General features: G+C 44.6%; 1 protein-coding gene across 1 annotated transcript; it reads right to left on the reverse strand.

Annotated features, from left to right (window-relative positions):
- Nucleotides 1–1403: 1403 nt before the first annotated feature.
- On the reverse strand, nt 1404–14331 carry HNMT (histamine N-methyltransferase; the record flags this gene model as incomplete). The annotated part of the gene is made up of 6 exons (XM_082483927.1): nt 14098–14331; nt 13103–13155; nt 9501–9608; nt 5430–5560; nt 4762–4855; nt 1404–1759 (listed from the first exon to the last, which is right to left on the reverse strand). The coding sequence occupies exons 1-6, from the start codon at nt 14232–14234 to the stop codon at nt 1404–1406; spliced, it is 879 nt and encodes a 292-aa protein (XP_082340053.1). The 5' UTR covers nt 14235–14331.
- Between the last annotated feature and the right edge of the window lie 2012 nt (nt 14332–16343).

Genomic DNA, 16343 nt, shown 5'->3' on the forward strand with positions numbered 1-16343 from the left:
AGGAGGAGTGTGTGTTTCAAACAATTCACTCTAAAATGAATATAAACAGCACTTAATGCCCAATATGGTCTCTTGTAAATCACTTCAATTCTTTAATAATCTACATTGTATCAGAAATGTATACGCAAAAATAAAACACAATTTCTTGCAGCTAAATCATTACCTAAAGTAAACCATTTCAACACAATCAAATTATTTCAATGGCAGAAATCCCACCTGTCTCACCGGATAAACCAAGTATTCAGACTATTAAATGCATCCAAGTGACTATATTGTATTCCACCACGCATTTATGCCTTGTAGAGAGCATAACACTTCTTAAAACCGTAAAATCATACAGCAAAACAAATGCATCAACTACTGGAGTTGAGACAGCCCCACATGGAGAAAGGAGCGAGGAGGTGAAGCACCTTTTTGCTGAACATCCTATACTATGTATTGGACAGATTTACCTGACATGACCCCATTGAAAATGAAACAAATCCTCCTGAAACCAATCACTTTGACACCACAGTTCATTTTTAAATCTTCTGTGTTACAAAGCTCACAAGCCATGCATGGCCCTTGCTGCCAAGCTAGTGAAAGCCTGCAACCAGGAGGTTTGTGTGTTTAACTAAAAACAACAAAAAGCCCTGTGTGACAGCAGTAACTGATTCCTAACAAATGGTTTGCATCAGGGCTCATTAGTGAAATCCTCCTCTCCAGGACAGTTGTCACCACTGCTGTGCCTCAACCGTCTTCAATCGCTTCACTCTTGCAGTGCCGGTATGGACCTGGTACACAAATCGCTCTGCAGGTGCAATATCATAAAAATAAAGTGAAAAGACAGGGACAGGAGACCAGTGCCATTAAATGGAGTTGAATGAAGAGGCAGGAACAGGCAACCATCTCACGTGCAGAAGGTGTGAAGCCACTTTTAGGGTAACTGGAGATATTTGATCTTGAAGTCACAGCAAGCTCAAGAGATCCCATTGGGCAGCCACCCAAATGGTTGGTCATTCTGAGCCTCCACTCTTGCCAGCTGCACTGAGAAGATGTAATTTGTTCTGCAGAGAGTTTTTGAATGAAGATGTTGAAACCACATATACTTCTTGATTACTTTGTAGGAAATGGTCTGGTTTCTGCAGTGCCTGAGTGGATGGTCCAAGTTACATCTGATTATACAACATTCATATGATAAACCACAATTGACTACTTCGTGAGTTACATATTCATAGATTAGTGCAGAATTAATAGGGTATTAAAGCTCACTTATAACAACAGGTATTAATACTGATTTCTTAACAGGCTCCAAAAATTGTATTCAGTATTGAAGTAAACTAAGCCATTTATAAAGTATGAAAAATGTATTTCAGCTATTTGTGTCTGACCATTTGCTTTGGATCAAGAAGCAAGAAGTTAACTCATGGCTCAATCACTATTACACTCAGGTTGTTATTAAAAAGCACCTTCCCATCTCTTTTTTCGCTGCATTCAGGCTTTCTTAACTCTTCTATTACCTGACGCTTTAATTCAGGAGGAGCAGTTTTAGAAAACTCATAAGTTTCTGTCAGGAAATCCAGCAACAGCTCCCCATCCTTGTTCCCTTCAATAAAGCAGCTCGTTATGTCCATGTGGGATGGGAGCTCGTGGAGCTGGTACTTCAGCCCAGCTGAATCCAGTATCCTTTTGATGTCAGCAGAGGAAACGTAAGAGCAGAGATCATCCAAAGGGAAGGAAGACCCATACTTCTTCCACAGCGTTTCCCAGCCACTGGTTCCTGAGAGATAAACCACCAGAAAAAATGCTCAGGAACAAGGAAAAACACTATTTGAACAAATTTTTTATAATTTGGGGTTTTTAGCAGTAGTCCTCGTTGCGAGCAGGGTCTTTCCAGAGTTGGACACGTGTTCCTGGGGCATGGTGGAAATGGCTGCCTCCCTGCTTCTGTGCCTTAGGGTTGGGGGGGAACGGACATGTTACCTACCCCAGAGCTCCAGCACATCCCACCGAGCCCCAGCTGCGGCCAGAGCAGCTCAGTGCACTCAGTCCTCCCCCCCTTCAACACGCTGCACCCCTCTGCTTCATGCACATGGACAGTATCTCTGAGGGACATCCTTCTACAGTCCACGTGCTGAACACTAGCTATTCAGTGCCATCTTCTTGATTTAATCTATTCCCTAGAATTCAGCTGCCTGTTTGGAAGACCAAATCCTCTCCTGTTCCTTCACCTAATTACTTTGTGGTCGAGCTACAGATGAGCTTCATTGAAACTCTTATTATCAGTAAACTATCTCTCTGCTGTGTGAAATATGTGGGGTACAAACCCCTGAGCACATTGTCCATGCGTGGTGGAGAAAAGGGTGGGACGGACAGAGCGCAGGATGAAACTGCACCATCGTCCTGGCCTTCAGCCTTCCCTCCCATGATGCTCACACGGGCATGGTCGATGAGAGGGCTGCCCCTCACCCACGCAGACCTCCCCAGTGGGGCCAGAAGGATGTTTTGGCTGTGTATTATTCGGGTGTGCACAGATGAAGGGTGAGGAAGGAAAAGGCTCCTGTAGCATTGCAATCACTTCCAGAACTTAGCCCATGCCAAGCCCACACTTGCACACACACCTCTTCTCGAGGGACATTTTACAAAGAAAAGCAGCTGGGTAAGCTGAAAACTCCCCAGATATACCTTCACGGATTTATTTCCCCTCACCCTGGATCTGTGATTCAGCGTTTCTGCTATAAATCATTTATAAAAGGATCACCCAGAATGACTGGACGGGATGAAAATAACTTGGAGCCTAATGAGCAGCTCTTGAGCGTTATGACTATAAATCTCCATAACTACTAAAACCAGTTGCTCGGCGGTTTTGCAAATGCTTTATCTGCAAACAGTTATTTATAGTCAAATGAACAGTTCGTTGTTTAGAAGAGAGGCTACAATATTTTCTTTCACCTGGTGGAAATTGAATGCAGAGCACTAATTGCAGAAAATTTGCTGGTGTCAGTGTTGTGTGACTCAGTGCCATCTCTGAGCCGAGCAATTATACACTACCTGAACGAAGCATTATTATAATAGCTCTCAATAGGCTCAGCATATGGCACTACTTTTGTTTTCAAGGCGATGTAAACAGATTTTTTAAATGTGTTAAAAATAACACCGCATAGCTCTTGCAACTTGCCTGCTCTCCCGGCAGGGACAGAGCAGGAGGGACCGTAACCTTCACCGACTGACCAAGCCCTCTCCTATCAATCTTATTCCCAGACTGGATTTTAATTAACACGTCCTAATGTGTTTATGTTGGAGATGACATTACCTTCATTTTTTTAAATGAGCTTTGTTCCGCTTATCTTGCGGTACCTCTTTTTGCTTCAGTGCTCATTTTCATAGCTCTAATTCCTTCCCCTCTCTATACTCTTCTTTCCCCCAAGGTTTTCCCCTTCCTTTCCTCTCTGCTATTCTGAGATCTGTTCCTCTCTTTCATTTTCTTGCTGTCCCCAGCAATTTCTACTCCATTCTGCTCCATCCAAAAACACAGAGTCACCTGGCCAAGAGAGAACTTCATATACTTTTCATGAATTCATGATTTTCATCAATGTGATTTTTAATCACATTAATTTTGAACAGACACATGTTCCTCCCTGTATTCACATTTCATGAATATCCAAAGGGACAGGTTAAGCCATTGGAAAACAGTTTCAATTAACTCTATGGAGGTAATCAGCAATAGTCTGATACTATGATCTATTCTTATTCAGCCAAAGAAGAACAGTAACTCATCATTTAAAATACCCATTTCTTGTAGTAAACTGCTTGAAAATACTGTAAACCAAAAATGTTTTGGAGAAAAACAGTTTGAATGAATTCAGGTCAAAGAAGTGTCACTTTGTTGTGGATGTCATGAACACAAAAAAGGAACTTCACTAAACACATTACAGTTTGCAGACACAGCCAAATTCAATATAAAATTAAACTTCAACCTCTGAACAAATAACATGACATCCCTGACAAAACTATCAGATGTGATGGTTTACACAACAAAAAATTCTGTAGCTTGTGAGGCAAATTAAAGGCTTTCTAGAGTCAAACTAGACCCCACTGTTGCAGCATCTCTAGCATACTGTGCCCATAGTATTAAAAGGTCATCGTTTACTCTGCTCCCTCATTTTCCTGCTGGATTTACCACAGAGCATCTCTTTGAGCTCTGAAACAGCCTAAGAAGGCCATTTTCCACCCAAAATGATGATATTAAGGAAATGGGCAGTTTGAGAAGAAAATGAACCATATGTGCTCTAACACCTGCTGTATGGCACAGCCGAGCCCCGTCGTAGCCGTTTGCTTAATGCCACAAGTCTCGGGGAGCGAGATAATGCGGTACCCAGCCTGGAAAGCCTTTTACAGAAAATAGCAGAGGCTGCAGGAGCTCTTGCGAGCCAGAGCCGCGGGATGGGGCTCTCCGCTGCTGTCCGTCACTGGCCAGGCTGTAGGACGGGGAAGGGCAGAGGGGGAGATAAAGGTGTTTTGTGCCCATGGCACGGGTTTGCCGGCTCTCAAAGCTTTACAACCTGCAGTACGGAGCTGCGTAGATATAAACGCGCAGATTTCAATAGATGTAGGTGAATGGACACCATTTATTACTCAACCAGTTCACCTCTATTGGCAGTAAAGGATATTTTAAATAAAAATGTCCGTTGTTTTCTAGCTGGCCTGCGTTGAACTTGCAGGAACCCCAAAGGTCCTCATGGTTCTTGCCTGACGGAGCAGCGCTGGTGGAGCAGCTCTCACCTGACACCAAGATAATGAGGAGCTTCGCCTGTGCTTCCAGGAGGCTGTGGAAATACCGGATAGTCGCCGGGACGTCTTTCACATAATACAGCATCTGGAAAGAGCAGAAATGTTTACGGAGATACGGTGTGGTCCTGGTGAATTTTATAACAGGTACCACTAGGTAAAAGGAACCGAATGGGGACTATCTTGACAGAAGACCAACAAGACAGGTTAGCACAGCGCCGGGCAGTGGGCTTGGGTGGCAAGCTCGGGGCTGGCACTGCCTTGCCTGCTCTCTGGCTCTGCCAGGACCAAGCCCACATTCATTCATTAATGTGAGACAAAAAGCCTTGGCTTTCTTAGCAGTGAAGGTGGCTTGCAATGGCTTCGGTAAACTTGGAAATACAAAGACATTTTCACAGAGAGGACAAGGAGCTTTGAAAACAGTAGTTAAAATGCATTTTTAGTTGACTGCCACCCACAGCCTAGTTAATAGGACTACTGTGCTCAGTTGCTTTGCTGTAACTCATCTTTCATTTTTGCAGTTCACTTATGCTTAAGTACTTTAAATTACAGGGAAATAAACTCACCTTTCTTCCCCTTAGAGTGGATAATGAGGTCACATACCTCATGTGTACTTTTAACAGCCGAGTCTTTGACAACATTTACTTTGCAGAGACTTTTACCTGGATCATGTGAATGAAGTCCCATTTTTTAGACTTCTTTTCTGCATTCATTCGACTTTCATATTCATAAGCTGTCTCCTCATGCCAGGTAAACTTTACATTCTCGAGGTCTGAAGTCTCAGCCACACGCTCTGAAATATGGGAGAAGGCAGGACAGAGTTATCTCAGTTGCAAATATGGGACCGATTTCCATTCAGAGCTTTAACACATTGGAAAGTCATATTTAGTCAGAGAACTTTGCTACCAGTTTAACACAGCAGTGGAATGTTTAAAATCTTGAGCCCCCCATATGTGAGAAGGGGGCTGTAAATGTCTATGTAGGATGAAGTCTTAAGAGGGTCTGATGCTTTAATCTTTGCACCCACATTTGGGGTCCTCCAGTCTTTACCTGATTAAAAAAATAAGAAAGAAACTTTTCCCTATGACTGACTCAAGCTACATTAAAAGGTTTTGGCTGGGATAAACAGTTACAAGGCCACGAGCACCACATTTCATGCTGAAAGGGAAAAGAGCTGACGGCCCCTTCGCTTAGGTGCCATACAAGACCCACATGGCTGAGCAGAAGCCAGGACGTGGCAAAGGCTTTTCCAGAGACTGAACAAATAAATACAGGGGCTCGAGGATGCATTGAGAGGGTTGTGTTTTGGAGAGAAAGCTCAAGAAGGGCAAAGCAAATGGCTCACATTCGGAATGTGTCACGGGGACGGTGGGAGAGGGAAGGAGCTTTGCTCCATGAGCAAGGACCCATCTCTTGACGTTTGGCTTCTGCTGTGTCCAAATAATTTTTCAAAAGCCCACAGTTTCAGCCAGCTGCTTCAGGTAAAAGGGATAACAGTGTTTTAAAGCAATGACTAGTATAGTGACACACGGTGTGTTTTCAGACCTCGATATAATGCACATCCAGCAACTGAGGAAAGCAGAAAGCTGGAGAAGTGGATTCAAGGAACAAGGTATACTGAGGGCCTCACTCGTCACTGCATTTCTTGCCTTTTATGGGAGCAAAACTGAGGGATAATTTCATATTTTAGGGGATGCTGGAATACTAATGTCTATCTGCTGGCATATGGAGCTCATCACACTGCTCTCCTGCCTGGCGCTCAGGATGGCTCCAGGACAAAGCTATCCCTGATGCGATTCCTGTGCTTCGCTGGAGTTAACATAAATTTAAAACTTAAATGGCCCAAAGGCAGACTGAGCCTTAGCTACAGAACACATGTTCAGAACAACATGATTTGCTAAGACCAGCGCCTGTACACCACTAATCATGTTTCTCCTTTTGGGCTCTGATTAAGACATATCCCCATCAGACAGATGAGAAATGCTCCATCAGTGCTTATCTCCTCTCTTTTATGGGTGGAAATGGGCCACCCCTTTTGGAGGCTGCTGCTGTTACTCTGTTCGCTTCCATTTATCAGTCACTGGCCCCGGCGCTTGCAGTTCAGGTTTAATTTGCTGTTTTAAACGCAGGCTTCGTTCAGCAGCAGTTCATATCACCATCACAAATAATCTGGTGCAATCTGGTTCAGTTCAATTGCTAGACAGTCTGCGAGGAGACACTAGGAAGAAAACTGAATTGCTTGCCAGGGTGGGCTTTTAAAGGTAAAATTTCAGAAAGGGCAAACTTATTCTGATTATGGGAAGTTTCTGTCCAAAGATTCATCTGAAGCCAAAACGCATCACCCTAACCATTTTGAAAAGTTTTCCTGAATTTTCTCCTGGGTACAACTCAGACTGCTGTCTGGGTCAGAAGCCAGTTGTGTGCCCTTGATAGGTGCCATCAAAACCAAACTGCCTACAGTTGTGCTGAGCCAGGCAGGCAATGGCAACGCAGCTCAGCTGTGGGGCCACCAACACTCCAACCACGGTCACTGACGGACTTCACCTGGTCACGGACCAGGAATGAAGGAAAGCCACAGCCTGGCCAAAGGGCTTCGAGGAGAGTCTCTGTTGTACAACACAGCCTAAGATAAACCTCAGTTTGTCATCGCTGCACATCTCAGTAAGACGTTTCTCTTGTGAGCTTGGCTTCTCCTTCCCAAGGAGAAAGTATCTGGTTAGGCAGAAAACATAACTACTGAATCCTCAGAGGCACAGATAATGTTTCCAATTCTCCCTGGAAAATCTTAGGGCTCAGAAACCTAATTAATGATACCTACTGGGGACAGGATTAATTACCAAATAAGAAAGTTTAAAGAAAGGAATTCAGATGAATATTTCATTTCTAGTTTAGCATAAAACCTAAAATAAGGACAACATCTTATATTTTCTTTAACTTTCTTCAGCAAAGAAACTCACTGAAGTAGGATAGGACTGCCAGTTAATTGGTGGTAGGTGGTGAGACCAATAGGAAGTTTCAGTGGAAATCCAGTCTCTCGTAGCCTATGGTCCACGGCCCAGACAGAACAGAAATGCTAAATGCAAGTGCCCAGACTGTTTTATAAACAGAGCAGACCCATCCTTCAACATCTCAGCCTTGAGCAATTTAAAAGCTACTGAGATTTTGCACAAGTCATCTTGTCAAAGATCAGATCCATGTAATACAGAGACAGATACAAAAAAATCTTGTGTTTCCTGGGAGCCTTTGGTGCTTCCAGTGACTGAAGTCCCCCACTGCAGGGAGAAAGGGATTGCTACTACTTTTTTTTTCCTTCAGCTTCCACAAGTTGCCCAATACTGAGAGTGCTTTGCTTTTAAGGACTAAGAATCATAGAACTGTAGAATTGTCTAGGTTGGAAGGGATCTTTAAGATCATCGAGTCTAACCATCAACCTAACACTGCCAAAACCCACCACTAAACCACGTGCCTCAGCACCACGTCTACCCATCTTTTAAATACCTCCAGGGATGTTGATTCCACCACTTCCCTGGGCAGCCCGTTCCAATGCCTTTCTGTGCAGAAATTTTTCCTCATATCCAATCTAATCCTCCTCTACTCCCCTGGTGTAACTTGAAGCCATTTCCTCTTGTTCTGTCGCTTGTTACTTGGTAGAAGAGATCGACCTCCCCCTCGCTACAACCTCCTTTCAGGTAACAGTGGAGAGCGATAAGGTGTCCCTTCAGCCTCCTTTTCTCCAGGCTAAACAATGCCAGTTCCCTCAGTCGCTCCTTGTGAGACTTGTTCTCTGGACCTCTCACCAGCTTCATTTCCCTTCTAAGCAAGAGTAAGAGTTGGAGATTTACAGCGTGGTTTTACAGTCTGGTATTTACTACGGTTTGGAGCATTTCCAACAATGCAGACTGCTGACGAGGTTCATTCATTACTGCCACATCCATTCAGCAGCCGTTTTCTGGCAAGGTGTGCTCTGCTCTGGGCTGCTCCCAGCGTGTATGGAGTAGCTGGTGTCACCTCCATACAAGACCATAATTACCTGCTAAGGTAAAGCCTGGCAGGTGTTAATCCAGTGATAATCAAACTGTGGATTGATATTTAATGCTCTTTTTGTAGGGCAATGTGAACAAAGCACCCCTGCTAACATTCTTGGAAAAAGCTTGGTTTTCCTTCATGAATGTTGCTCGGACCTTTGGGCTGGAAACAAGCTCTAAGCCACAGACCACACAGCAAAAATCGTTCCTATCCATGTTGCATTCCTTTCCATGTTTTCTAATTCAAAAGATGGTAACTAATTCAGAGCAACACTGTGAGGTTTAGCTATTTGTTATTTGGAAACAATTTTTAAGAGATGCGAGAATCACCATGAGACACTAAAATTTTCCCTTCGATTTTGAGGAAGGTTCCTGATTCAGTGCAAATTGAAGGAGGGAAATTTTCTGAAATTTGGGGATTTTACCCTATTCCCGTACAATCACCCTTCAGTTCCCACCTTTAAATTCCTTCTAGCCCAAGCATTTGCCATGCAGAGTTCTTTGAAGTGTGAGACTAAGATTTTAGTGAGACAATGAACATTGTTGAAAAGCAATGATGGCAAAAAGGCATAAAATAGTGACTTTTTTTTGACTTTTAAGAGCCAGTTCCAACAAGAAAGCATTTGAATGTGAGGTCATCCAGCGTTCAACTCTTTTAATGCATTTAGAGTACTTAATGTAAATTTAATTCATTTAATGTAAAAATACCTTTGTACTTGGAGATTTGGTCAGCACTTGGCTCTATCACATCGTTGTTGATGGTGACCCCTGGATATCTGGCTTGTACTTTGGAGAGGATCAGCAGGTCGACCTCACCTAGGGAAGCAGGCAACATGAAATACAAGATGAAAGCAAAGCTCGGGCAAACGTTATCTCCACCATCATCACATCCCCGGTTTTGAAGACTGATGCCTGCCATTCATCTACACAAAATGTACCACACATGTGTAGCTGCTTTGTATTCTCAGCAGCTTTCCACTGAGGATTTAGCTCTAGGATTTGAGAAAAATTTAAATATCAGTCCAAACCATCTTCATTCCTCCTCTCTGACTACCACCATTGGTGCCAAGGGAAAACCAGACACAGCCACGCGTGTGGTGTGACCTCATATTTTCTGGGCATGGCCTAACCTCCCAGGGAAGATCCTAAATGCCTCTGAGGGTACTGGTTCTGATGGTCCCTAGTCACCAGCAAACCTGACAGGATTTCTTAGGAGTCAGTAACAGCATTTTTAGCCAAGTGTCTCACTGATTACCAGGTCATGTGGGTGAGGGAGAAGAGAATATGTGTTTACACTGGAATCAGAAACAACATCCATGTCTGTTTGTCTTTAGTGACTTTTTCCATAAGTAGGAAGAAGAGCTCACATACCATTTATGTTTGTTTATCTAACCCCTGTTTACAGAATACCCCAGAGCTGACTGTACTTTCTTTGTGAGGAATAGTTCTCTCTGGACACTGTTCAGTCCAGCTGCAATTATTTTACCAATGGGAGTACCAAAAGAGCCAACATTTCAAAATTTAAAAGGAGCTGCCACCGCTCTTGGCCACCTCTTCCCACCCGTAGTATAGGAAGCTCAGGGAGATGATGCTCCTGACTGAGGCATGGGTCCAGGGACAACATCGTGCTGGCTTGCTTAGCTTTCCTGGGGCTCACTTCTGCTTATTGGGCTTGAATAAATTTTAGGTGGAAAAAATAATAGAAGAATAAATTAAGGTAGAAAGAGTGAAGCAGAGGGTAACTGTGGTGAATAATAGACCCCAGGGGTCATGTTACAGACAAATATTGAGCTTTGTCCTGAAAGATGTACTTGCACTTGCACACAACTCCACATTATAAAATTCCATCCAAATGAACAAAATAATGCACTGAAAGGAAGATGACCCAGCAAACCCTGCTGGCCAGACAGGCCCTTGCTGAGGGACGGTGGAGGGAGTGCTCCCATCGTATTTGCACGGCCTCTGCCCATCCTCCTGATTGTCAGTGCCCCTGAGTTCCCACCACTTCAACATTAGCTCCATTATAAAGATGGTTTGAGGTACTAAAGGAAAATATTTGGTGTGAAATAGCTGTTACGTGAACCCCCAGAGCTCAAACCAGCACAGCAGGTCCTCCCCCAGGAGGGTCCTTTCCACCACAAAGAGCTCGCTGCCTGCTTCTGGTCCCACCACACATCACCACGGGTCAAAATCAGGCACCCCAGCACAGGTCTCACCTGCTCATTAACACCTCGAGAATTTGACATAAAAAGTGAGGACGTTTTCAATTATTTTTTTTACTTACGCATCTTTCTTAAAGCAAATAATAACACCAAAAATTGTGTGGGATCTGTGCAAGCGTGTTCTTTCAGAGAGTGAAATTGAATTTCTGAAGGAGCAGAAATAGCGGCAGCTTTGCTATCACTGCAAACCCTGTATTCTGCTGAAAACTCAGAGCAAAGCCAGTTGTCTGCAGGCTGCCATGGTAAAATCTGGGAACACAGAATTGTTAATGAGCTACTGCAATATTTTTGATTTTTGGTTGCTTTACCAACTTTCTGTAAAATGGATTAGCCCTTTGAAAAGGCTGTGCAGGTCCTGATAAAAAAAATATCTGAATTTCACATTTCCATATGTGGCTAGGTTAATATATTCCCTTCCACTCTTCTGTGGCCAAATCACCCTTGCATTGTTTTTAACCAAAAAAACCACCCCTTTGATTCATAATTTAATCCACAGCCTTAATTGACTTCAGTTAGCTCTTTTATATGCAAACAAGTGTCCTGAGGCATTTTACAGTCAAATCTGTGGCAGCTTGCATTATCAACAATTTGGCAATTAGGCTATCCGAATTATTTAAACTCTCCAACACAATTACCTTTTAAAGGCTACCACTATGTTCACCATTAAGTTTCTAATTAAACATTTTACGTAACGGGATAGTTTATAGCACAGTTGCTACTTTATAGCAGCGTTGATGGCTTTTATGGTTTTTAAAGGTACAGAGTGCTGCGCGCTGGAGTGTGAACTTAATAAGGCAGAGGCTGTAGGCAAAGGCAGGCGCTGTAGATGGGCGGGTGTAATGGGATATGATGCAACATTAAATGGTTTGCTTGTCTCTCGAGGTGGAAAAGTGGAAAGGAAACGCTTTCCTTCCACCCTCCCTCCCTGCAAAGCGCAGGGGCAGATGGGGCCAGGGCAGCTACCCTCGCCGAGGCTAGCTGGGGGAATTTGGGAATTTGCTCCCTCCTGACCCCCTCAAGGACCCACGGTGGGAACAAACCAGCAAGGAGCAGGGTTTTCGTGGTGTTGAGGTTTTTTTACATCACAAAATTAGCTTTGTCTGCACACTGTTGGTTGAATATCCATCATGTTAGGCTGGAGTGTCCCTGGCTAGGGAGTTAAGTACCTCACTAAGTAAAGTATTCCTCTTAAAAAACAACATTCCTTTTGGTGTAAGAATGGTTTCCCTGCTTTAGAGAGCAATGTTCCTACCCTGTCACACCGTCTGTTTTATAACTAACACCCACCATTTACATACAATTATTTTCACTTATTAGGAGAGATCGACAAAGCTGAGATTAGTCTTTGGAGATGGTATGACTAAAGCATTTAAACTAAATTGACTGTTCATATAAAATTTAAGTTTGATCACTTAATGGGCAGAGCAGAATTAGAAAACAGGCTTTAATTATGGGGGAACTTAAGCAAGAATTTAATGAGAAGAAGCCACTTGATGTTATTGGTATTGTTTTTTCCACCCAGTGAACTTCGGATAAGAGACTTATTTCTCCTAATTTCTTCTGGATTTCTTCTGGAGCTTATGTTCAGCTCCAGTGTTTTGGGGGACAGTAGCTCCAGGGGGTCTTGTGCATTGACGGTGGTCAGCAAGTATGTGCAGGTAAAACAGAGGTCAGCTGAGGCTGTCACGTAGCAGGGCAAGAGGCAGCAATTATGGGGAGTTACCGCATCAGTAAATAGTTACAGGGGAGAGTAATTGCAGTGCAAGTAAAAATTAAATATTCTGAGGAATCTAAGACATTACGACACTTTGGTTTTTTGCACAGAAACTCTACGTGGCAGTTCAAGCCTCTCTCTGCCCTTGAGAAGTGATGGTGCAGAAGGAGGTTTCTCATGGAGGACATACAAGAATCAGGGTGAAGAGGCACAAGCTGTTTTCAGACAATGTGGCCGCACACCAGCTAACACCATCTGTCTCCTGGAGATGACTTTTCAAGAAAAGACTTATTTCCCACTCTGCCTCTTCCTGCAATTTTTAATCCTTTGAAAAAAAAGGTAAAACCATATCAATATTGAAGTCCACAGCATACCTGCTCCACCACCAATGCTTAGAACATTGATTGTAGACTTCCCGTTTCCAATACTGAAAAACATTATTTATACATTTTAGGAAAGCTGCCCAGTAGAGAGGGTTACATGCATATGTGAAGCACTGGAGATCCCATGAAGACTAAAACCTGCAGGACAAAATCAAACACAACGTGTGCATGCCTGTGAGCTGGCAGGAGGGATCAGATGCAGAACTCTGCTCTTTGGAGATTCCTGATTTCCAGTTATTTTGGCAATTTGAAGAGGAGTTCTGCTTTCATTACGAGTACATACAAGCAGCAGCAGGTACATGCCTTCTCCATGGCTGTGCTTCGAGGACCAGACACCTCCCTGGGTCAGGACCAGCAGCTTAAAAATTGTTTGTAGAAGTTTTACATTTTGCAAAAAGGGAGAAAGAGGGGAAACTGTAACACGCTTAAAATCCTGTAGCGAGGCTTTGTCAGAGCTGTAAAACCCTGAGCCCAGAGCAGGGCCTCCCCAGAGCCAGGATTTGACCCCAGCTGCCCACTGCCCAAGCCAGCCCACGAAGCAAGGGCTCCAGCCAAAAATACGCACCTCTGGGCAAAGCAGGAGCGTTACTTACACGTACTAGAGAGAGACTAAATATTAACTGAAAAGATTACTTTTTAAAAGGTGCCTTTGGTCAAATTTAATGTTAGAATGTACTATCTGTTACTGCATTTTTCACGTGTTAGAGTTGATTCGGGGTAAGTTGTATTTGCATGCAAGGAAACAATTCAGCCTTATCTCTTCCCTGCTAGGCAGGCTCTGTCCCGACGTGTAGCCGTTCAGCCGTGTGCGCGAATGAAATCTCCAGCCAAGCCCTATCAGAGACCCACAGACGGGGCGGCCAGCGGGGAGCACCAATCTGCCTCTCGCAAGAACCCCCCACCCTCCGAGCCCGGCTGAGCCTGTCCCTGCTGTGGGACCATGACCCAGGCTGTCCTTCACCTCGACGTGGCCACCTCCGTGTTACCTCGCTATCACGTCCGGCAGCTGCCGCTCCATGAACTCCTGCATGCACTGGTGCTCCGTCGAATTCGCAAGGAAGAGGCGGAAAGACTGGAGGTATCTGGCGGGGTCGGTGAGCAAGCTCCTCATGGGCGATGCCATGCCGGTGGTCGGAAGGGCGCAGGAGGGGGGAGGTTGCTCCTTGCCGCTCTTCTTTCAGACCTGGAGAAGGAATAACAAACGCAGGAGAGGTGAAAAGCAGCACGCGCCTGGACTTTGCTCCACGGCCTCAGCCCTGCTACTGCGCCTTAGAGCACTTCAAAAAGTATTATGCAATTTTGTGTGAGAAGTTGTAAATCAGGTTTGAGCAGCAAAGGGTAATATATCATCTTTAATCTGCACAGAGGAAATGCCAGCATTTTTTTAACTGTGCTGACACAGGGCTCTGTTAAAACCCAGTAAAAGGGTCTTTAGACGGTTCTTAAATAAAAGAAAAATTCGCCTGTTTCTTAAAGGCATGGAGAGGCTCCAAAGACTTGGTCTGGATTAGAAGAGAGTGCAACACACATCTCCAGAGGTGCTGGCAGATGTCTCTATCTGTTTTTTCAATCTTTTGATGTTCTTAAAGGGAATGCTGATGGTGGAGTGAAAACAATAAAAAACTTATAAATGCACTCTTTATTTTTCTAGTTCCTCTGAAGATAATGGTATAATTCCCGTGGGCTAAGCAGTTAATTCACGAAAGCCACGTGAGCTACTGGAATGGATGTTGTGCTAAACCTGGCTTACACAGAGTCGGGAGCGGGGGAGGCAGAGTGCGCTACTGGGAAATGTCGGGCTGTACCTTGAAAAGCGCACAAAGACATGTTCATCCCCTCTTAAATTGCAGTTTAAGTCCATCACCTCTTGTCCTAGTTGGCAAGGAGAAAGAGGTCCCCTTCTTTCTTGCAAGTGCCAAGCTTAAGGACCACTCTGCATCTCTTACCATCAGGTCTGACTTCCCTGCAGAGGTTATGTCCCGGCCACATCTCATTATTTTTATAGCTCCCTTTGGACTGTCTCCAGCCTAGCCCTGTTGTTGTTGAAGTGCAGCAGCCAAAAGCAAAAACCTCTCACCCGCTGAGGTGCCCCAGCTCCCGGCACAGCCGGGACGGCTCCCCTCGCCCCACTGAGACCCCACGGCCCTGTGCCTTTGCTCGCCAGCTTGAGCACTGAAATATAAACCATGGGCTTTGCCTGGGGATTCTTTCCAAACTACTTCTCTTGTCCCTTTGAATAATAATTCTGTCCTCTGTTGTGCTCCCAGTCCCTCCCAGCTGCACATCGAATAACTACAGTCTCATCCCTCCCCCAAATCACGAATAGAAACACAAAAGAGTAGAGGGCTCAGGTTTATACGCGTCATTACTTCCCTTTCTGCTGGTGAGCTGCTGATAACTTTTCTGACTAACTGTGCAACCAGTTTTCCACCCACCCAATAGCTGTCTCATCAAGGCCACATCTTCCTCCCTTGCTTATAAGAAAAGCAAACAAGATGGTGCCAACCCTAAAACCCCTGTATAGGAACACTTCCTTCTCCCCTGTACTCCAGGACAATTACACCACTGGCAGAAAGGTGGGCTTGGCAAAATTTCTCCCTGACATCTCCATGTTGCCTGGCCACCGCCTTATTCTCTTTTTGGTGGTCACTCCTTTTCAAAGGATGGTTTCTAGGGACAGCCGTCATGCTGAGCAATTGCAGTTGCCCGGCTCTTCCTCCTCCTCCTGCCCCCTTTTCACCAATAACGTGAGCTACTTGGCTTTGCTCACCTTCCTTGCTGCTCATGTCAAAGATAATATCCAACTCATGACATGTTTTGGGTTTGCATTCCACGAGCCGCATCGCTAAACGTCCCAAAGGTTCCCACAGGAGGACGTGTAGCAAAGGCTGGTGGTGATGCACCTCCTCCAGCACATGCTGCTACCAGAGTTGTTAGGTCAATTAGCAACACCTGTTAATTGATGTCCTTGAGGCAGTCCCAAAGACCAGCAGCAACCACCCGAGGTGTGGTTTTCCACCCATACCACCACCAAGGCAGACCCAGCTTTCCACATGTTCCCTGTGCCGCCAGTTCTCAGAGAGCAAGAGCGCTTTCAAGGGGAAAACCAGCAAAACCAGGTATGTTAAACAACAGCAATGATGAAAAGGGCCTGGTAACAAACAGATGGGAGAGCTTTAAAAACTTTGCTGGGCCCTGGATGCCCACAAGGACTAGTCTGGAGCAGCATGGG

This window comes from Vanellus vanellus, assembly GCF_965231255.1.
Source record: "Vanellus vanellus genome assembly, chromosome: 5".
NCBI classification, from domain to species: Eukaryota; Metazoa; Chordata; class Aves; order Charadriiformes; family Charadriidae; genus Vanellus; species Vanellus vanellus.